The following is a 25,167-nucleotide window of genomic DNA, read 5'->3' on the forward strand; positions in this document are numbered from 1 at the left end:
GAAGAGCACTCAGTTTGACCTGAATATAGTGTCGCACATCAATTGTTGGATCTCAGGCCCAATGAAAATTCCTGCCTTCAATTTTGGATCAATTTTCACTCTCCCAAAACTCTCCTTCACGTATTTAAAACCTGCACCATCATGTTTCAGAGCTTGTATAAAGTTTTTTCACAAGGCCAAGTTTAATATGAAGGGGTGGAAGAAATATCTTCCACTGCGTCAATGTGCAACTCGTGTTTCATGCTTTTTTTCCACACAGTCCTTTCAGTCCTTGAGGGGACACTGCTGATTCTTAAAATTATTACTTTCATCATAGCTATCCCACAAACACAAGAAGCACGTTTCTGGTGTAACCCAACTGCAGACCAAGTAGAAATGATATAACCTTCAAATCTCCGCAAATGTGCCACTGAAACGTTGTGTAGTTTATCACGTGCAGGGATCTCCGTGGATTTGTATGTCTCCTCCAATCTGGTAGCGTGAACTATTGGGACTGACTTCTTTTTTTTTTTGTTAACATTGTGTAACAACACATTTTAAGCTCAGTTTGGACAAATCAATGAACAACGTTCAATCATGGGGTTTGTGTACAAATTCTAATTACTTCATGAGGCATTTACATGACTTTTTCTTTGTAATAGAAAGCCAATTTCTTATAACGATCTTGATAACATGCGACAGTGGTACCCTTCTGTAACAACTTCCACTTTCTCAGTCTAGAGGCTAAGAGTTCAGACTTCTCTTTTGAAAATGATAAATCTCTGACTAGGTCAATGAGATCTTCTTGACTTAGCAAATGAGGTTTGGAATTCAGACTCATCATTGGAAGCACTTTCTTTCTCTTGCTCCTCTTCATGGGAGAAGTAAACAGTAAAACATTTTGGAGGAAGTGGTACAGGATTCTCTGCATCATGACGCACTGGTTTTCAAGCAGATTCAATCTGGATATACAAGGTGTGATTTCTTTTTTCTTAAAAAACCAGCAATTCTCATCATACAAAAATAGCAATCCCAGGTGTAGTTGCTCATGCCAGATCATTTGCACAGCAAAAGGCATGGATCTTCTATTCTCAGACAACCATTGTGCAAGATCGATGTAACATACGGTGAAACAATATTGAGGTATCCAAACTTTGTTATCGTCCCCTACTTTGCATCCAAAGCAATGTGTGTAAGCAGTCTTTACCAGTTATGTTCTTACGCTTGCCAAGTAGTGTACATTTCCCACAGATATGACAGCAATTGTCTGGATGGTTAATGCAGCCTCTGTTTCTTTTCATATGAATTAAATTCTGAAATTAAATGGACAATGGCATCAATGAAAGGAATAAACTTCAACTTCCATGTATGAATCTCATAATCACTTAGTTCATTATTATTACCAAAATGTCAATATATATCACATCTTGGGTATGCAACCGTATTAACACTGGAGCAGAATGCCTTGAGTAAGTTATTTAGTATGTACTTACATTACAGTGTTACAAAGAACATAGAGCAGTTAATAATACCAGTTTTTTATTGAATCACATACAAGCACTCACTTTAGTGGAAATCAACAATTTTGGCAGGAAAAGGATCCCCTGATAAGTGATGATGATGATGATGATGATGATGATTGGTGTTTTAAGGGGCCTAACATCGAAGGTCATCGGCCCCGATCCCCTGATAAGTAGCTGCTGAAATGTTAAAACCAATGACTAATGAAATCTAAGAGGTGGTGGTTGCGATTATTGTTTCAAGAGGAAGTACAACTAGGCAAGCATCCTCTATTAACACTACTCAGAGAGAAAAATTTGAAACGGTCCGACTCTTCAAAAATGAAGTTATCAGCTAAAGAAAGACAAGGGCCATGAAGGGCATGAAAATGAAAGACTCCCTAGGCCTCACAATCTAATAATGTTGGGGTTGGAAAAGAACAAGGAAGGAAAGTCAGGTAGGATAGATGAAAGTGAGGAGCCTGGCACAAGTAAGTGGAAGCAATGGCAACCCAGGCTCTCAAGTTGAGAGTGCATGGCACACTTTTTAGTTGCCTCTTCAATATATATGATCTCACTTATCTGACAATGCAATAATAAATGCAGTAAAATAGATGTGAATGATTTACAATGTATAAATTGCAAAGTTTTGTGACATGACAGAAAAAACAGACTTCAGATCTGTAATCAGCACACTCAAATTATGGTTGGTACACTTGTTTTTGTTCAGTAGCAAAATAATTGTAGACCTGTTGGTTGTAAAGTTGTAGCCTACGCTGATGATGCCCTTCTTTTAATTAAAGCAGATAATGTGCGGGACCTGAGAGTAAGAGCAAATTTGTCTCTTGACATTTTATTTACTTGGGGTTGTGATAATAAATTACAATTTAATCCCCAGAAAATGAAGGCCATGCTTGTTACAAGGGGAAGGAAACTAAGAAAGCCTAATATTAAAATGAATGGACAAAATATTACTATTAAAACTCATATTCTTTATCTGGGAGTTGTACTTGACAAGAAGTTAACCTTCAGGGCCCATTTCAACAAACTATAACAGAAACGCAGTAAGTTTATGCAAGGTTTAGCTATTACCTGCAGACCTTCTTGGGGACTAAATTCAGAGGTACTAAGAATTATTTATGATACAGCGTTTGTACCTCTGATATTGTATTGTTTTTCCTCTTTTCAAATGTCACTTGAGAAGAAATGGGCTCAGCATAAATTGATGCAAATTCAGAGAGGATTTGCACTTCGTATTTCCCGTGCTTACCGCACCACCTCTACTGATGCAGCTCTTCTTATTGCAGGCACTGAGCCATTGTTTCTGATGGCGATAGCAAAAGCTGAACTCACTTTTTTGAAGAAAAACAGTGTCACCAATGCCCATTCTGAATACCACTCTAGAGCAACCTTGTCACTTTCTACAGTCTGATTACCCAAGTCTCTTCAAAAACTTCATTTATGAAAATTGTTCAATTACCCATGACTGCTTTATTTACACAGATGGATCTCGCATACCAAGCACAGATGAACAGGACAGAGTTGGATGTGCCTTTGTTGTTCTTGAAAACGATTCTGAGATGTTCTCATCCCAGTACAAACTCTCTTCCACATGCTCTATTTTCCAGGCTGAACTGTGGGTGATCAAGTCTGCGATCGAATGGTGCAAATCTAACAAGAAGAAATCTCGGTTATTAAGTGATTCACAAGCTGCGCTGAATGCGATAAATAATAAATATATCTGAATCCAATAGCTGTAGCTATTAGAACCACAGCTCAACAAAGTCCACACATCTGTTTTGACTGGATTCATGGTCATTGTGGAATATCTGGAAAAGAGAAAGCTGATCTACTGGCAAAAGCAGCGGCTACATCTAATTTGGAAATTTCTTATGACAAAATGTCACCTAGCTATGCTAAAAAAATCATAAAGAAGCACGTAATCCATCAATGGAACAACATTTGGATTTCTTTCACTGGAGGCCAAGTTACCAGAGAAATATTCTTCGCTGAGGTTTTCAACTGCCTACAAAGTAACATGTTGGTGCCAAGCTTTGAAATTACTCAATTTTTGACTCATGGCAAATTTGGTTACTATTTTCATCGATTCAGAATTAATCGTCCTGATGGCTACGCGTGTTTGCGGATCCCCACAAACGGTGGATCACCTACTGTTTGAATGTGTTGCATTTGAAAGAAGAAGGCATGACTTGAACTCTCATTTGAATTATTGCAACATTGCATTATCAAAAGCCCTGTATCATTTGTTTAAGAAGCCGTGCTGTTACAAATATTTTATTAACTTCATCCACTTCATTTTCCGTTGATTAGATACATGAATTCTTTTTCATTGTAAAACTGAAAATGTATTTTAACTACAACCCTAGTATACTATGTAAAATAGGGTTCCAAACTGCTTTGGATATTTAGTAATAATATTTTCAAGTTTTATTTAAACTTTATTATTAATTCAAACTATTGAAACATATTTTCTGGTTATTCTTACCTATACTTAGTTCCTCCTCCAACTCACCAATTCAAATGCTTTGCTCACACCCTGTTGTATCATCTTCCTTACAATACAAATTATTCATTAATACAGTTCAAAATGATCTATTTCCTAATGCAATAAAAGAATGAAAGCTTTAAAATTTTAAAAGTCTTCACAGCAACAGTTTATACATGATTTGTGTGCTTTAAAAATTTGTACGTATTCTTTTAAAAGGACTTCAATGGAATCCATAGATCACAAATTTACAAGAGAGAAACTTCATCTACGTAGGGTTTAGCGCCTTAAACCACTGTGCTAAATAGAAACAGTTATTTTTAATATCCACCATGAACTTAACACTGTGATATCATTCAATGTTTTCTCAATTGTTTTTATATGCAAACATTATACACAATACTTTCAGAAACAATAAAGGGGAAAAAAGAACAGATAGAGATGGAAAATACTACAGATAGGCAGATAATTCTGGAAATCTACCAGTCTCACATTATCCCCACCAACAGGAGAGTAAAATGATGTCACTTTATTATGACTGCAGCAAATTTACCTGACGAATGGTTGTGGTGATAGTTTTAAGAGGACGTACAACTAGACAATGGATCACAAATAATGTTAAAAATATAAGAATAGATTAAGATTTTTTGTTTGTTTTTGTTTTGCTATTTTGCTTTACGTCGTAGATTAAGATCTACAGTCATAACATCTCTTCAGAGATGCTCAAATTTAAAATAAACTGTACAACATGAGCATTACAAATTGAAACACTATTTTGCAAAGGCATCTGACAGTAAAACAGATAGCATTACATTCCACGAAAAACAATGTATTTAAATTAGGTCACACAAATTAAGCTCAAATATTGTCTCTGAATATTAATACGTTTAATAGCTGACATTGAAAGCTGTCCTTGTATGAGAATCTTTCTCCCCATCATCATGGAGGAGGGTCAGATAGATTAATATCATTCTCATGGACACTACTATTATAATGCATGGTAAATAAGTGATTATTTTCATATTTGATCCAATGGCTCCTGTGAAAGTTATGTAGTCCAATTTAGCCTTCACATAATTCGAAAGAAGATTACAGACAAACTAAATTTAAGACAGTCTTTTATTTAGTAAATTGCAACAAAATACTGAAACTATGAATATTTCAGGAAGACACTTCCATATTCAGGAAAAAGAAGAAGTTTAAAACAAAATTACCATTAAAACAAATTATTTATTATGGTACAGTACCAGTATCTATATCCCTTAACAGGGGTAGCTGTGTAACAGCATATAACTTAAGTCACATGCAGCTACATTATATAGGAGAAAGGAATAGCACACTGTCAGAGCAACACATAGAATGTTACTGGTATATGTAAGTTATTTGATTTTGAAACCTAGGTTATGTTTTTCTGAGCATAATATATAATTTCATTTGACCTGACTGTAAAGTGATTGTTGCATCATTCACTTGAGAAACATTTAATTTAAAATTTTGCAGTTATACCACTTATAAGGTTGTACAGCCTACATATAACATGTAAGTTTGTTTTGTGGAGTAAAAAACATCTGCAGTTGAATTTATTACATTAATATCTCCACAAAACTTCAACAAAGAAAGAAAAATTACAAAATAATACCATACCTACGTGAGTAAAAATATTAAGAAATGACAACCATAGTCAATCTAGCGCACAGAATAAAATTTATCAAAATAGAACTTACATTATCTGCCTTTCATATGAGGCTTCATCAGAGGTGATAAAATACAAGTGAAAAAACAACAACAAAACAATAATCTTAATGAATCATACATACAGATACATTCCTACAGAAGTCAAAAAGACAAGTAAAATATATTTTAAAACCAGTTTGCTGGTGATAAACTGAAACATCAAACTGCAAATATTTAATTCAAATCTTAGTACAGTCAAATGTCGGAATAAGAAAATCCTAAGGAAAATGAAATTATTTTCATACAAAAATTTTAACTACCTGAACATACACTGCGTGACAAAAAAATTGAAGCACCCAGAAGAAATGGTTGGATGTCAATGTAACTTCATAAACGTACACACCATCGGAAGGTATGTTGCAATTCTCTGTGACAAGTAGAACAGCCACCAAACTGCATTAGTGCTGTTCGTGTTTAGTGTTGGTACCAGGCTTGGTAGGGTATACAGGGTGCGTGAACAGCGTCAGATGTTGAATGATCACTATGATGGACAAGGATATGCCGTGTACTAGTATGAGACAGCGTTATCCGCACCTGACACCTGACAGTTTGTGGGCTTCCATTTGGCCGGTTAGTCAAACTGTACAATATCCAGATTTGTGGGACATTCAGATGTGACAATGGCCCAATGTTGGACTGCATGGGAACATGAGGGCATACTCTTTGCCAAGGTTCTGGTTGACTATGTTTGACCATCACAAGGGAGGATCGCCGTATTGTGCACCATGCACATCGTAACCCTTTCAGGTGCTAATGGTGGTGATTATTGTTTTAAGAGGAAGTACAACTAGGCAACCATCCTCTATTAACACTAATCAGAGAGAAAAAATGAAGGGATCTGACACTTTGAAAAATGAAGTTATCGGCCAAAAAGACAAGGGCCACGAACGGCATGAAAAATGAAACACTCCCTAGGCCTCGCAACCTAATACCTTCAAGGTCAGAAAAGAGCAAGAACTGACCAAGGGAGGGCAGATCAAATAAATGAAAGCGAGGAGCCTGGCACAAGTATGTGGAAACAATGCCAAGACTTAGCTAAGAGCCCTGTGGTTGCCAACCCATAATAATAATGTTGAATAATGTTACTGGCTGTACATCCCGCTAACTACTTTTACAGTTTTCGGAGATGCCGAGGTACCGGAATTTAGCCTTGCAGTTCTTCTTTAACGTGCTAGTAAATCTACTGGCATGAGGCTGGTGTATTTGGGCACCTTCAAATACCACCAGATTGAGCCAGTATTGAACCTGCCAAGTAGGGGTCAGAAGGCCAGCACCTCAACCGTCTGAGCACCTTTTAGTCGCCTCTTACGACAGCCAGGGGTCATAACCCCTTCACATCTGCACCTGCCATTCGAGAATACGTAATGGACTCCCTGCAAAATTCTGTGTCATTCCGCACCACTAGTCGAAGACTAGCAGCAGCCGGACTAGGGAATTACTGCCCCATGCACAGGCTGCCATTAACACCACAACACAAATGGCTGCATTTTGAGTGGTGCTGTGATCGAGAAGTATGAACTGCTGATGAATGGCATCGCATTGTGTTCAGCAATGAATCGCAGTTCTGCACTACCCCGAATGACCATCGTCTGCGAGTAGGGTGGCAACCTGGAGAGAGGTCCCATCTTCCAATGTTTGGGAGAGGCACAGCAGTGTTACTTGTAGCGCCATGGTATGGGAAGCCATCGGGTATGACTTCAGGTCATGGCTGGTAGTGACTGAGGGAACTATGGCAGCACAACAGTACGTCACGGACATCCTGGGTCCTCAGGTGTTACCTCCCATGCAACAGTATCATGGTGCCATTTTTCAACAGGACAATGCTCGTACACACACAGCACCTGTCTCTATGCACGATATTAAGTTACTTCCGTGGCTAACAAGTTCCCCAGCTCTGCCTTCATAGAACATGTGGGGCCGGCTCAGATGTCAATTTAGTCCTTGTGCCAGTATCCAGGATATCAAGGACCAGTTATAACAGTTGTGGGCCAGCTTGCCTCTGCAGAGAATATAATGGCTTGATGGCACCCTTCCCAACCAAATAACTGCATGCATTCCGGCCAGAGGGGGGTGCAACATTGTACTGATAAGTGGGCTTGTACAACCAACTCTTTTGTAAATTTGACTCAATTTTGCTATCACTGAAATAACATCACATACTCTCTCAACACGTGAAGTTTCATTTCATTTCCTCCTCTTCTGGGTGCTTAAATTTTGTCAGGCAGTGTACGTAACACAGTTAAAAATACATATAACCATGCAATAATAGTGTTTAATAATAATAATAAAGTGATTTTTAAAATTATTATTCTAATGGAGCAGGCCCACTTCATCAACAATGCTGTTTCACTGGGAGGGGGAACAAAAAAAATTCTCTTGTACTGAACACTTAACTATTGGCTTTTCTACGAAATCTATGAAATACTTGCAATTTTTATCACATTATCTGGGATATTTATTAGTTAAACAAAATGAAACCGCCAATATTCATTAGAAACAATCAAAGAGTATTGGCAAGAGATCAACTTTATCCTTCATTCTTTAGAACTAGCATCGGTGAATTCTTTGCTATTTTCATTCAAACAACTTTTTCTTGGATCATACCTAGCGTACGATAACTTTACAGGAGGAATGGTAGAAGGAACAAGAAAACTTTTCTTAATATAAATGATCCACTTCTTGCCATTAATTCTAAGTACTTCATAGTTATTTCTGAAGCTTATGTAGCGTCTACATTCATATGTTCAAAATAATTAAAGCATGTCGACAACAACAATACATTTAAATCCATATAGTGTGTGGCTTCTATCCAGGAAACATTTTAGAACAAATTTTGATCAATAGTATGCCTTCAGTTTGCAGTTATAATAAATCCCTGGTTAACTGAAATGCCTTTGAAATTGCAAATCCAAAACATGTGTACTGTATGGGAATAATCGCAAGGGCAAGAGTGCGCTGGGCTGTGGCTAGCGGAGGGGTGAACACCCAATCTTGGGTCAATTCCCCAGCCTACAGTAAATACAGCTGCACTGCTAACCCTTCCATCCATGTCCATGATCATGACATTCGCATCAGTCTCTAACTGTCAACACACAAGTGCTGATCTGTGAAACAGTAGTGCATTCTAAGTGCAAGTGTGTTGTGATTACTTCTGCTGATAAATTAACTGCTGTCAAAGAAGCTGAAAAAGGAAGTTTATTGAAAACTGTTGTGTCCAATTACAGTGTTGGGGTTTCCATCATTTCAGAATGGGTGAAATCAATTTCTAGAGTAAGCTGTAAAAAATCCTCACAGAAAGACACTGAAAACATCTGACTTTGAAAAAGTAGGCGCAGCTCTTTATTTTTGGTTCACCCAATACTGCAAGGAGAAGCTAAAATGTTAGCCGAGTTGTTAGGCGCGGAAGGGAAAGACTTTTGCACAAGCTCTGGGTGGTCAGACAGGTTTAAAAACAGATATGGCATTAGGCAATTTAATTTATGTGGAGAAAAGTTATCTGTAGACCCAGACGCAGTTGATGTTATCAAACAGTGTTTGAAGATTACAACCATGGCTACACTAAGAACCATATTTACAATGGCAATGAAATGGGTGTTAATTTCAAGATGGTGCCCAAAAATCCCTTAGCTTCCTCAAAAGAAATGGCAGCGCCAGAACACAAAATGAAAAAAGAATGGATAACTGTTCTTTTGGCACCAAACACTTTTGGCACACAGACTGCCCCCAACGTGTGCTGAGAAGTCAAAAATCCTCGAGCCTTGAAGGATGTTGCCCCAAATGCCCTACCAGATTTTTATAGAGCTCAAAAAAATGCCTGGATGTTACCTGAACTCTTTGCAGAATGGTTTAGCGATCATTTTGTATCAAAAGTTGTGAAGTTTTTAACTGAGAAAGGTCTGCCTAAAAAAGGCGATCTTAATTGTCAATACATCTAAGCTTCTTTGTGAGTTAAAAAGTGGTGATATTGTTGTGCGTTTCTTTTGCCCAAATGTAACTGGTCTAATTTAGCCACTGGATCAGAGTGTACAGAGACATTTAAATGGCACTACCGTGGGCTTTTGTTGAGAACCATCCTGCAAAACAGTGAATCGCAAAACAAAAAGGTGAATGAAGTGCTGAAGTTGGTAAACATGAAGCACTGAATTTATTGCTGGGCACAGGAGTGGCATGTGACAGCAGAAACTCTTCAAAAGTGCTGGAGAAAACTTTATGATAGGCTTGAAGGAGACGACTCAGAAAGTTCAGAAAACTTGTGCAGAAATGGTAAAAAGAATTCCTGGATGTGAAGATATGGAAGTATGGGAGGTGGATGAACGAGTTATCGTGGACGATTCGGAAGAAATCACGGATTGTAATCAAATGTTGCCTTGATCAAATAGTCAGAGTGACAAGTGATAAGTTTCAGAGCACTAGATGTAAGCATAAGTTAAAAGTTTGTCATGTCGTTCAATGACCTACTACAGTAATTTAATACCTTGCTTTTTTTTTTTAAATGTGACCATTTGTACCAGCTACAGCCTACTGTAGACATAAATATTTTGTTTTCTTTTAAAGCAACCCAGAAACTATAGTGTGTACATGTGTTATTGTTATTTTAGGTTGCCCTAAGGTTTGTTGAACAATGCAGTGGGTTAATGCCGGATGACATCCTTCAAATGAAAAGCTGTTCAAAAATGTTGGGAGGGATGGAAAAAAAGTAATGCAAGCTTAACATATTCCATACGCAATATTAGTAGTTACCTTCTTCCAACAATTTCCATAGGCCTATTTCTCTTAAAAAAGAGTTCCATTTTAATAAGGTCAGAGTTACACACAGAATTATACAAAGGAACAGTGGCGACACATGACGTTTTGAAAACACTCCTTCTGAGAGTATATTGTCGCTCGCACCACAGCATTTTTATGAGCAGTACAGATGTCATTTCATAAAAGTGAAAGACCTTATAATTGATGTTACTTTTGTATAAGATAACATCATTTGAAAATGATGAAATGGCACATAATATATTGAACACTAGTGAGCATCATAATCATAGAGACTAGCAGTCTCGATTATGCATTAATTGAAAATAGTTCACATCATGGAAAACGTATGGCAGGCTACTCATGCACTCATAAACATCTATTAAAGTGCGGACAATATATCTGTTATTTTTTACTAGCTTATTATGCTCAATTTTCTTTCTGTAAGCTGTTACTCAAACAGAACTCTATTCTGGACCTTCCGAACTGAATCATATTGGCAACAGTGTTGATGTGTGCTTGAGATATCTTATGGCATCCCTTTAAAACTCTGAAACTATCTAAATTGTCCACACTGTCTTTATTCCAAGCATTATTTTGTGAGCAAAATAGAATACATGGCCAACAGTACAGTTTATTCATTTTAGCACAACCACATAACCAATCCAGATTTATATACCACGAGTCATGAAAATATCGTACTGTTCTTTTAGATGCCTTGAATAAATTTTAAGAGAAGGCGTCGGTCTACCTTTTTCAATTATGTTTTTCTTTTCTTTGAAAGTTCTTAACGAAACTGGTGTGTTCATTAAGCTTTCTATTATACATGAACATTCTGGGCCCGCCAACTCACTTATTTTCGAAGTGGAAGCGATGGCACTCTTTGAATGTTTAATACGTTGTGCAGTCCTATAGGCTATCCTTACGTAATGTAAATTAAATATAAATTCACACTTTAACAAGAGAAGTCCCATAGTATTATAATAGAAAACAATAACAAAATAATATAACAATGCGCTGTTGAGCGCGGCGGAACGAACGGAGGGAATAGCTCAGCACTGACGTTATAAGCTTTTGTTTCCACTTTCCACTGTGGTACCACGACCAGAGAACATAGCAGGATACATCCCAGTGTCGAGGGGAAAGGGGCCTTGCTTGGCGCAGGAGCAGTAATACTCGCCTAGCTGTTACAGTAAAAGAGATTCAAAGCGTAACCACTGCATGGAGTGGTAACAGCCTCTCACTCAGCTTTGACGGGGGCAAACTGCAGCAATAGAGTTCTCGCAACAAGTTCCAGTGAAGAAACAAAAATATTAAATATTAATATTAAAGAATATTTGATTTTTATATTTTCAAACTGTTACCAGTGGTAACAGTGGATACTAGCATGCTTCGCCACTGCAAAGGAAATATAAATATAAAGTTGGGGTATAATGAATGTTGCAGCTGCTATATCTATCACATGATGATCACAAAAGGAAGGTGCACATGCTGCTACCAACCAATCATGTATTTCTTCTGAAATAATCTTTAAATATTTTCAATGGTAATGTATGTTATTCATTGCCCTGAAGTCTGTTCCTGTTTTTGCCCATTATCTCAACTGGTGCTTCAAAATTGTGACTGAAAGATTGAAAACTAAGGAATACAGTACAATAACTAGATGGGACTAGCCTCATTTTGCCACTGCTCACCTTCGATTCAGCAATGTGCTGCTGCCCTTCGAAGGGAACATTAATCACAGCCAATGATGAGCTTCTGTATTCAATAATGGGAACAATCAGTGGGTGCAGATATCACAGCAGAAATCTTAACATTACAACTACTCCCAAAGGGCAAACACTGTCTTCAGAGGAATGAATTACATTCATACAGAAAACTAGTTGAATGCAAAATACTTGTCAAATATGATATTCACATATGATCATAACTGGTAGAAGCTTATTTCATAATAACAGGGCCATAATTAACAGCTCTCCTGTCCTTGCCAAATTTGTAATGCCACCCTATACTTTCATTTACCAGTACTGCATTTAAATAAAATTTTATTCCTGTCATTTTATACACAAAAAAGGTTGGGATTTTCCTTGTTTCATTCAAATTTCTCTATGTGAACTTGTTTCCCAAAACCAGTTTTCAGAATTGTTCAGCTCCTACTCTTTGTATAACATCTTACACTGATTCTAAGAACTTCTTTTACTAAGTTATGTTTGCTGGAATGTTTGATAAGCAGTTTTAGCACAAGTTGTAAATAGAGTCACTTCATAGTTCGTGCAAGAGGGATTCAAGGCACAAAATCAATACAAGTTAAATGTTGCTTACTTCAGACAATTTCTGACATCATACTCTTGTAGACTGTATAAACAAGGTAGTCAATTCATCTTGATAATTTAAGTTCTTGCATTTCATAAACAATGATTTATTTACTCCTTTTGAAACTTTTATTTCCATGATGAGGTAAACTACTCAGAATGACATTCTGTTCTTTTCTGAAATAAGAGTGGCAAGAGATTCTATGTAACATTAAACCTCGAAAAGGAACATCTATATCATAATGCTTAAAAGAGACACTGATTTTGAATTAACAACTCTCTTGAAGATTAAAAATTTGCATTACATGCCAAAATAAAAATCATTCACTGTCTGGAGTCCTGTATACAAATGTCAAAAATCAGTGAATTGTAGTTTGTTATAAAGGTTTAATTCCTTGCAAGTCTTAGTGTGGTTAAAATATAAACACTATACATTGGTACCAATGTGCGAAATAGATCAAACGAGACAGCATAGTTTAAGGAAAAAACAAAATCATAATTCTTTGAATTTTCTTACATCAGATCAGATCATTACCGAGCTCGATAGCTGCAGTATTCGGGAGATAGTGGGTTCGAACCCCAGTGTCGGCAGCCCTGAAGATTACAGTAAAATTAAATTCTTTCAAGGTCCACCTATTCAATACAATGACGTTTTATTGTGATTTAATCACATGTCAAATAGTCAAATGGTACTAGTTTCGGCATCTATGTGCAATCATTAGCCTTGAGTACAAATTAAAACAAGATATATATTCCTAAAACATCTAAAACACATTTTAACACATTATAAAATAACATATTATTAATGTGGTGATACATGAAATACGATAAAATTATGATACAATTGGTGTGATATAAAATTCTTAAAATTCCGGCTGTTCGTTACATAATTCAGTCTGTGTGCACCTGGGATAAGTGAATTTTGCAGTTGTATGTTGTCTATGTAAATGACATTTATTCATTCAGATATTAGGTGGTTCCAGGGAAGTTTACTTTGATCATGTAAGATCGTGATGTAATTAGAGATGAATTCCCACTTCAATTTGAACCTGAAGGAGAAAATAGCCAAGTTAGACGTTGGAAGCAATGTATGGAAGTTACTAGAAACATTAGAATCGTTGAATGATGATTGACTCACCTTTAGCAGCATGTAAAACGTGTTGTTACACAGACGGAGCCGGACGAAATGTGTGGGCAACGGTAAAGGAGGCAAGGGGAAGGCGAGGGGAAGAAAGGAGGTGGAGCGCTTGCGGGGAATGGAACTAAGGCGGGGCGGAAGGATGGGGTAGTGGGGGTAATTGACGGGAGTGTGTATTCTGGATTACTTGGAAAATCGAACTGTTTTTCGATAGTTTGGTATTTTTAAGCCAATCGATTAAAAGATCGAAAAGGATATTGGGTTTCTCGTAAATCTCATTTAAATTGTAATTGGGGTTAATTGGGGTTAGTTCCATTCCCAGCAAGCGCTCCGCCTCCTTTCTTCCCCTCGCCCTCCCCTTGCCTCCTTTACCGTTGCCCACACATTTCGTCCGGCTCCGTCTGTGTAACATGTTTACATGCTGCTCAAGGTGAGTCAATCATCATTCAACGATTTTAATGTTTCTAGTAACTTCCATACATTGCTTCCAACGTCTAACTTGGCTATTTTCTCCTTCAGGTTCAAATTGAAGTGGGAATTCATCTCTAATTACATCACGATCTTACATGATCAAAGTAAACTTCCCTGGAACCACCTAATATCTGAATGAATATATGTCATTCACATAGACAACATACAACTGCAAAATTCACTTATCCCGGATGCACACAGACTGAATTATGTAACGAACAGCCGGAATTTTAAGAATTTTATATCACACCAATTGTATCATAATTTTATCGTATTTCATGTATCACCACATTAATAGTATGTTATTTTATAATGTGTTAAAATGTGTTTTAGATGTTTTAGGAATATATATCTTGTTTTAATTTGTACTCAAGGCTGATGATGGCACATAGATGCCGAAACTAGTACCATTTGACTATTTGACATGTGATTAAATCACAATAAAACGTCATTGTATTGAATAGGTGGACTTTGAAAGAATTTAATTTTACTGTAATCCCACTTCAATACAGAACCAATGAAATTCATAACTATAAGAGCCCTGAAGATGGTTTCCGTGGTTTCCCATTTTCATACCAGGCCCTTTCCTGTTCCATCGTCGCCATAAGACCTATCTGTGACAGTGCGACATAAAACAACTTGTAAAAAAAAAAAAGATCAGATTAATGACAATGTGAAAAAATCCTTATGCATTGGTCTAATCTGCATCCAAAATCAATGATGTTCTAACTTTTGGCTAAAGACAAATTACTAATATTCCTCTACACACTGCAACACAACCAATTAACAACAGTGGATGACATTTGTTTAAGATAAGATGCAGAAACAATCTCTTCTTTAAATTTTTTTTTTTTTTACAAACTGCTTTACATTGCACCAACACAAATATGTCTTATGGCGACGAGAGAAATATAATCAGCAATGCTTAAAGGTTTACTCATACTACTGAAAATGGACTCACATAGGTGCAGTCTACAGAAGTGTAATGGAATAGGGCATTTATGCAAAATATGTCCATCCACATTCATTTATTATATTAGCTACAAGCAAGCTCCTATCAATGCCTAATTTGTCGACTCAAGTTTTCTTCCATTTCATTATACCAGCATCTTAACATGCACTGCCATTATCCAGTATAATCGAAGAAGGTGCAACCTTTAAAAAGCTGCAGCTCAGAGTTGATAGTGCTTAACTGGCTAGTCTCAGCGGTGCAGTTGGTTTTCCAATTTCCCAGATAGGGTTCAATCCTCACTGAAGTCAGTGGTCATTGAGTGTGTGTAAATGTTACAACTTCCGAGTTGGTGGCTTATAGGATCTTCAAGAACTCCAGCAGGACAAAATTCTGATAATTCAGCATCTCTTAAAAATATACAGCAATTGAAGGGACATTATACAAATATCATCACCACCATGAATTTCAATAATTGCTACAGCTACATGAAATTCAAAATATATAGCGTGAGATGCTTTCATTGCCCAGATTATTAGACATATCTTTTGGGTTTTAGTTATCAGGAAAACTTTATGTAACGTGAAGATTTTGTTCTGAGTCCTCAAAAGAGAAACTCAATCGACCATGACTGCAACAGAATCGAGATGATGATGATGATGATGATGATGATGATGATAATAATAATAATAATAATAATAATAATAATAATAATAATAATAATACTGGTTTTACTTCCCACTAACAATTTTATAGTGCTTGGCAATGCAGAGGTGCTGGAATTTTGTCCCGCTGGCATTCTTTTATGTGCCAGTAAGTCTACCGCCACGAGGCCGACATATTTGAGCACATTCAAATACTACTGGACTGGGCCAGGTTTGAACCTGCCAAGTTGGGCTCAGAAGGTCAGCACTCTACCATATGAGATACACAGCCTGGTGGATGGAGAGAGAAGTAAGCCTAAAATGATAGTTTTTGGGTGGGGTGGGGCAGAAAAGATGGTAAGAATAGAAAGAAGGTTAAAAAGACAAAATTAAATAACAAATGCACATACATAATGAATATATGTTATACTGAACATCAGTATTGTTAGAACAGTCAGTAGCGGCGAATGGGAATTAAAAGTGCGGGGGTGAAAGAAGAAACACAGATATGAAAGAGTATCCGGGTTTGCAGGATATAGCGGATGTCAGAAGGGGGTTATATACATCAATACTTTTAAAAAAGCTATGGAGTGGTAATCTTTTTGATGCTCTCTGAGCGAGTTTCGACAGAGAGGTAAAGGTTGACAGTTTACCAATTTAAGTGCAATAATAACAGTTCTGTGAGATTTTGATTCAATACTATACAATAAAACTTTCACCATAGGAACAATATTACACATTTATTACAATTAAATAAAAGTAGGTGTGATTATACAATAAAAATACTTGAGTATTTGACTACATACTAAGAAACTAACAGACACTGAAGAGACTTGCAAACTGACAAATGCGCGTGGCAAACGGGTGAATCATCATGACCTTGAAAAGAAAAAAAATACCCTGCTACCCTTCCTTTCAGCACATGCAAAGAGTCCACTACTTGCTGCGGCGCTATACAAATCTGTTATCCGGGATGAACGACAGTTTGTGCGTATTTCCGCTAAGAATTAAAGGAAAGAATCAGCTGTTAAGACAATGGAGCTTGTACAGATAGCTTGTTTTAATATTTTCTAGTTTCAGTTGGTTAAAATGGAATAAAAATGTAATAATTTCTCCAGAAAGTGTGTGTGTGGGGGGGGGACTGCCCCCGCTCGTCTCCCCTAATCGCCGCTACTGAAAACTGGCAGAGTTTATCTTTTCAGAATGTGGAGTAAAATCTTCACAAAATGTTAAGACTCTCTGCATTTTGCCATTTCCACAAGAAAAAACAAAAGATACGAGGACGGTTTGAAAAGTTCTCGGAATCACTGCTAGATGTCAGTGCTAGAGCAACGAGGTTCCCGCACAATAATCACACATCCTTTGTGAGTGAACACGTGGCGCGACAGTGCTCTAGCTGCAGGAATGTGGTAGTGATGACTCTTTGTTGTTGTTCCCGCGTAGTGATTTGTGACAATGGAAAAAACTGAGATTCGAGCAGTGATTAAATACTTTGTAAAAGAAAGGTATGAAAGCAAAGGAAATTCATGCCGACTTTCAGAACACACTGGGGGACTCTGCTCCTTCATTTTCAACTGTTGCCAAGTGGACCAGCGAATTTAAATTTGGTCGGGAGAGCTTGGATGATGGTCCGCGTAGTGGACAGCCAAAAAGTGTTACAACCCCAGAATTTATCACAAAAGTGCATAAAATGGTCATGGAGGATCGTCGACTGAAAGTACGGGAGATTGCTGAAGCTGTAGGGATGTCTTCTGAACAGGTATATTATATTTTAACCGAAGAATTGGGTATGAAAAAATTATCCGCAAGATGGGTGACGTGGCTCTTGACATTGGACAATAAACGCACCAGATTGGAAATGTCCGAACAAAGTCTGGCCCGTTTTCAGTACAACCAACAAGATTTTTTGCGCCAGTTTGTGACTACAGATGAAACTTGGGTCCACTACTATACTCCAGAGACAAAACAGCAGTCAAAGCAGTGGAAACATGCTGATTCACCACCACCAAAGAAAGCAAAGGCAGTGTGTTCGGCTGGAAAGGTCATGGCCTCAGTTTTCTGGGATGCAAAAGGCATTCTGCTGATAGATTATCTTCTTACTGGCCAAACAATTATGGGGCAATACTATGCAAACCTCCTAGACCAACTACAGGAAAAGATACACGAAACAAGGCCTGGTTTGGCAAGGAAAAAGGTCATCTTTCATCAGGAAAACGCTCCGCCGCACACAAGTGTTATTGCCATGGCAAAACTTCATGAAATGAGGTACGAATTGTTGCCACATCCACCTTATTCACCTGATTTGGCACCATTAGACTTTCATCTACTCCCCAAGTTGAAAATTTTCCTCGGTGGACGGAGATTTTCTACAAGGGAAGAACTGACAGCCGAATTGGAGAGGTATTTTGCAGGCCTGGAGGAATCTCATTTTCGAGATGGGATCAAGGCATTGGATCATCACTGGACCAAATGCATTAGTCTACAGGGAGACTATGTTGAAAAATAAAAGCAGTTCCACCGAGGTAAGATACTTAATTCTAGTATACATTCGGAGAACTTTTCAAACCACCTACGTATCATATCTGTGTATTGATGCTCCATATACTGAATATTAAAATTTTTAAAGTTACCATTTCCAATACAGAGATAAGGCACTGTAGGAACACACAGGACGTAAACAAGTACAAGATGATACTTCATGAACTTCAGGATTAAAATCCATGTTTGTCACTGACTCCAATAAATTCAAAGAAAGAATAAATAGTACAGTAAAATCTTTTCAAATTATAACATGGTCCAGTTAGCCTAAATGAAAAGAAGAAAAACCCTGTTTCACTAGTGTAATGAAATGTGGGGTGGAGTCATGGATAATTCATTGAACAAGCAATACAACTGATCAATTCTCAGAAATACAAATGTTCAAGATTCTCTGCTTGATTTCCCTACGCTCATTATAAACAAAGTGGAAACGTCAATGGTTTCTTAATGTTATTTGCTTTACGTCCCACTAACTACTTTTATGGTCTTCGGAGACGCCGATGTGCCGGAATTTAGTCCTGCAGGAGTTCTTTTACATGCCAGTAAATCTACTGACACGAGGCTGACGTATTTGAGCACCTTCAAATACCACCGGACTGAGCCAGGATCGAACCTGCCAAGTTGGGGTCAGAAAGCCAGTGCCTCAACCGTCTGAGCCACTCAGCCCGGCCAATTGTTTCTTAAGGAACTGTTTTCTCATAGCATTAATTGAGGAATTTCAGTCCTAACCACGACAGTGATTCTGATAATCTGTTTTTAATGCTGTGATTTTAAGATGCACTTGAGTACTGGAATGTTACTCTGGAAAGGGTTTCTTTAACATGCCTGTGAATGTATCAACACAGGTCTCTAAAATTTAAGCTCTCTGAAATGCAATTGACTGCTCTAGGATTTAATCTATCACCTTTGAGCACAACTATGTAGCATAACTTGTTAATATTAGATTTCTGTGCAAAAAAAGCAACCAACACTAACCAGCAAGAATGGCAGGGCAAAGTGATATAAGTGTCAAAGGAAGGTTTAGAGGGAAACTTTAAAAAAGTCTGGCAGTAAATGTTCAAACACATTTCTATTTATGAAATATTTACTCCCTGGAAAACCAATGACAACAACAAACAAAAGGGAGAATATGGAAAAAGTAATGTTTGAATAATAATAATAATAATAATAATAATAATAATAATAATAATAATAATAATAATAATAATAATAATAATAATAGCTTACTTTTGTTTTACGTCTCACTAACTACTTTTACAGTTTTCTGAGACGCTTTAGTGCCGGAATTTAGCCTCACAGGAGTTCTTTCAGATGCAAATGAATCTACCAACATGAGGCCGACGTATCCGAGTACTTCAAATACCACTGGACTGAGCCAGGATTGAACCTACCAAAATGGGATCAAAAGGCCTGTGCCTCAACCCGTCTAGCCACTCAGCCCGGCAATAGAGTTTTTATAAACACATTAGTTTAGAAATGATCTAAGTTCTGCTCAGTTACAGTTGAGCAGTTAGAATGTCTTCTAAAAACTACTTTTTTTCACTGAAAAATTTGATCACAGAACCAATGTCAACTACCCTTTTTTTAAACAGAGAGGTGTCTGGTAAAGCTAAAATTTCTGCTCTGTTTGCAAGAGTGATATTGGTTTAAACACACTATGTTTCTCCCAACGTCTTAGCTTACTACAAGCTTTATGTAAACAACTACACCAGGAACTTCTTTAGTGACTTGTATGAAAATTCTAAGTTTGAAGTAGTCAAAGTATTTTGATGAGCTGTAATTAAAAAAACGTTTCCTTTCCCATAACCAACACCTTGTTTGGTTGAGAAGGTCTCACTGTTGTAACAGCATTCCAGATGTCTTCTACTACAATGTGTAGTTTACACCGTCTTGTGTTTCACAATTACCTACATATTTAATTTTATTCTTGCTTCACTTTTCACTCTTCTTCTACATTTCTTCTCAAGATTTTCACTACTTTGAAAAGCTTTCCAATACATTTGAATGCCTACCAAAAATAAACATATATTACACTAAACTAGGAATCATTCAACACAACGCAGGCATCTGTAACTGCAAGTTATTACAACGGCGTGACAAATAGATCGCTTAGAGGAGCAAGGTGGTCATGGACATACTACCAACACTATCTGTTGTTGCAATTTTAAAAATAGAAGGGCAGAGTATCTGGATGTAGATTACAGGACTGGCATTTGCATGTAGATCACTTTGAAAGAAAAAGCTGGATTTGACTTATTTTGGTAATTATGCAGCCACTCTTCACTGTTGTCATTATAATACTGATTTCTAAATTTCTGTCCAGTTACTTGCTACAGGACAGATTAGATTGTACAGCCAGTGAATCAATATTGAGCATTGGGTGGCAGTAAATACGCTGACTTTCTGAAGGGCCTAGTGACTTTTGTGTAAAGGAGCTCCTTTAGTTGGGAGTTAGTTCCACAGTAGTGAAAATATCACTGAAATACAGTAGGCAGTGTCTATTCTCTATGATAGGGACAGCTGCAAAAAGTGTCTGTCCTCCAGGTTGCGAATGGCCTCATTGAAACCTGGTAGTTATCATATTTTACATGTAATCATGTTCCTATTGGTCTGTATTGACTATATAACTTGAGAAAGAGAAAAAGATTAACCACCTAATCAATACACAATATCATCTATAAAGATTATCTAATATGGACATGTTTTGGCTCTACATTCATGATTTCCTTTCAAATGTGTTTATTTATGTGCTATTAATCTTATTTAAGCGTTTGTGTGCTGAAGATGGCTCAAAGAGCCGAAATATGTCCACATCTGTTAGATAAATAATATTGTGTATTGAGAAGGTGGTTAATCTAATCTATATATATTTTTTCTCAAACCTGCCAGTTAGGTATAAAATGCCTTAGGTGTGGCGAGCCCACCGTAGTAAGGTAAGGTAAGGGTTATTCTGCCCGAAGGCAAGTCCAAACCTCCGCAGAGGTGTTCCTGAGCCAGAGTTTATGTGCGGTAGGGTGGCCAGTTCCTTTCCGTTCCTCCATTCCCTTACCCCCCACCAACAGCGTGTGGAAACCCATCCAACTCCTGACCACGCCCAATGTTGTTTAACTTTGGAGATCTCACAGGATCCGGTGTTTCAACACGGCTACGGCCGTTGGCACCGTAGTAACAACCTACATGAAATGTCAAAGTGAATCGTGACAAAGAGCTACGGAGTAAGTGAATGATCTACTGCCTGACCCAGGAGCTGCGTGGATGATTATGATGATGATGATGAATTCTCATGACAATACCTACCTGCAACGAGTTGAGTTTGTGTTACTCTATACAGCAGCTCATATTTGGATTTTCTTGATTTTTATATTTCCTAATGTAATTTTGTTACTGTTTAGTTTTCATCCTCTTATTATTTCTTTCCAAATCACACTATTATTAATCCTATTCTTTTTTGTAAAGGAGCCTCCGTGGCTCAGACGGCAGCGCGTCAGCCTCTCACCGCTGGATACCGTAGTTCAAATCCCGGTCACTCATGTGAGATTTGTGCTGGACAAAGCGGAGGCGGGACAGGTTTTTCTCCGGGTACTCCGGTTTTCCCTGTCATCTTTCATTCCAGCAACACTCTCCATTCTCATTTCATAGCATCTATCAGTCATTAATAAAATCACTTTGGGAGTGGTGACCCCATCGTACTAATAGCCTATATATGATTCATTCATTTCATTCATGACCTGGTCAATGACTGGAAAACATGTTATAGGTTTTCATTTTCTTTTTTTTAAACCAACTGTTATTAAAAAATGGAGCTTAATCCACTGTTTCTAGAAGTACATCCACTAATGGCAAAGGAGAAATCTGTGACTATTGAAAGCAGCTCAGAGCACATAGCAGATTTCAATATGCATGACACACTGTGATCTCTATGCAAGTGGTTTACAACACAGTCTAATAACTCAAAGATATAAAGTAATTGAAAACCGGAACTAAAATACTGTATTACATTTCTTTTGTAATGTAAAATATCCTACACTAAGTTTATAATTTATAATAAACACAAAACTTTTGATAACCTTTATGCTTGAAAAGTCATCATAAATCTCTGCTACCTAAACAGCGCCAAAATGCTAAGGGTTTTACAGAAAATCTTTGTCAAAGTTAGAAATCATGACTTAGAAGATAGGATATAAGAGTATCTGTTTTCTCCAAAAGATGTATAACACTGATCCTTGCCTCTATAAATTCAGTTTTATGAGAGATCTCCAACTGATGAATGGGACTGCATGCCATGGAATTTCACATATCTTCTTCAGAACTTAATGAAGATTTTAAAGAAATATAGTATATTTTTAAATATATTCTCTTTGCACTTATGGTGTAAGTAAAGCTTTTGAAGTAATACAATGACCTCAAAAGGACTGAAAATTCATTAGCAAATAGTTCAAATAGCAATATTTTATACGTTATACTATTTTATCCTTCAGGGTAGCCATTGTATGCTATGGATGTAAAATTATACCAACAAATACAAACTAAGATGGGTGATGATGATGATGATGATGATGATTATGATGATGACAACGACGACGACTATGACATAACCTTTAACAGAAAGTATACATCAAGATTAAATCTAGGCAGTAAAACTATTTACATCAGAGAAGCAGTACCTTGTACTTACAAGTAAAATATTTATAATAATCACAAAACCTTTGATACATTTTATGTGTGAAAAGTCACCATAAATTATCATCAAAATATACTGGTGTTAAATTTCTGATCCTAACATGTCACTCTCACATAAAAAAAAGCCACAATTTTCCCTTTTGTCAAGAATATCAATGGAGACAAAGAAAGCCAAGTCAGGGATTAGATTAGTTTGTATAGCTGTGAAGTCACTAACAATGCAAATTGAAAATTACATAGTTAAATGTATTATGGTTAAAAAAAAAAAAAACTTGTAATATTAGTAAAATATTCATATAAATTAAAAGTGAGTGTGCCAAGGTATGCAACAAATCTCTGCAGAAACTACTACATATTCTTCTTCTTATCATCATGTTACAAACATCTTGTACACAGCCAAATATTATTTTGAAACACTGGACGTTATGTTACACAAACTGTGATCAATATTTTGTAAAGTCAAGCATAGTCTGCGTTGCCTAAAACAGTTCATCTTCAGTACAAGAAGATGGACACATCGGACATTGAAGCAAGTGTTTCATGGTTTGTTCTTCACTGTGTTTGCACTTTATATTGCAGCATCTATGTAGCCCCATCTCATAAGGATGACTTTCGACCTGCCCACTCCTGTTCTCAGTCTATTCAGAGATTTCCACACAGTCCAGTTTTCACTGTAGGCAGGTGGTAAATGTTCCGCTACTGTCATCTGTCCCGGGATGTTAGGAATCATGGTTTTTCATCACAACTGTACTTTTGTTGTTTCAGATGATCCAATTAGTTCCTGTGATGTTTGCAGGAAACTTTTCCTGGATTTGAGTCCATTTATATACCTCCCAAAGGCAGAACTGGACTCCAAAGCTGTAGCGCATCAACACATGTCCTCTCCACTCAGTAAGGTTTATATATATGTATATCAGACCTCACAATTACTGCTTCTGTCAGGTAACTTGAACCAAGCTGGAATGGGGAGGGATGGGAAGAGGGCTGCAGTATGATATTGTGCGGATGTTCCAAACATACACTTTATTCACAGAAAACATTCGACTGGAAATATGTCTCTTTCTTTCCAGAATAAGCATTAACAATGGAGGTTGGTATAGTTGGGACAGGCAACCAATCCCCAGCAAGCAGCAAAGAAAACGGCATACGTTTGATCTCCTGGCCCCTCACTTGCCCAGCAGGGGATGATTATGATGGTAGTGGGCTTTAAAACAAAAGTTCTCAATCCTCACAGCTCTGTGGCCAATGCTCTTATTGCAACGGATGTCAGTCTTTTTTTATTTTCAGCTCAGACAATACACACATGCTTTGTTTGCTGTTGAAAGTCTTGTAATATTTGCTTCATTTATTAATATTTGTGAAGTGTATTACTTTTCACTGAACTTCATGCAATAATGTGGAGGTCGCAAAATATGACAACCACGCTCTTGACAGCACTCGCCTTTTAAACGACAGAGGAAAGAAACTGACTGACACAGTGTGGAGAGAGGATTATAGTGAATGTTCTGTGAGGAAGGAATGAGGAGAAGTCTACTGGAAACTTTAAAAGCATGTTCCTCAGAATGGTGAATTACTCTGGCAGGAACCATGAATTCCAGTAAAATAATTCATCTACTGGCGTATTTTAATAAATGAACTTTATTACTATACCATATTCCTTGCTTCAAGAGGGAAATGGCCATGGGGTTTGGTCACATGATTAAAAAAATGCGTTGTGCCTGCACGCAATCCAAGAAGATAGATTTATTTAATATATTTATCTCAGAGATCCTAATTACATCAGGCAAGGTGTTTACTGGCATTTCGATGTACAGGAAGATGTTAAAAGATGTTGGAAGTGAGGATACAATCAGTGGTTGAGAGTAAGTTAGATGAAAACCGGTGTGGTTCAGACCACAGAGGGGGGTGCCAGAACCACATTTTCAGTATATGCCATGTAATTTAAAGTTGCTATGAAAGAAATCAACAGTGGTT

General features: G+C 37.2%; 1 protein-coding gene across 1 annotated transcript in view; it reads right to left on the reverse strand.

Moving 5' to 3' along the window:
• Positions 1-994: 994 nt before the first annotated feature.
• LOC136873891 (uncharacterized) overlaps positions 995-25,167 on the reverse strand; it is a 66,471-nt gene continuing 42,298 nt past the window's right edge. The window contains exon 3 of the mRNA XM_067147213.2: positions 995-3,149. Coding sequence (XP_067003314.1) covers positions 2,974-3,149 — 176 coding nt within the window. The 3' untranslated portion in view covers positions 995-2,973. The remainder of the gene's footprint in view (positions 3,150-25,167) is intronic.

This window comes from Anabrus simplex, chromosome 5, assembly GCF_040414725.1.
Source record: "Anabrus simplex isolate iqAnaSimp1 chromosome 5, ASM4041472v1, whole genome shotgun sequence".
NCBI lineage: Eukaryota > Metazoa > Arthropoda > Insecta > Orthoptera > Tettigoniidae > Anabrus > Anabrus simplex.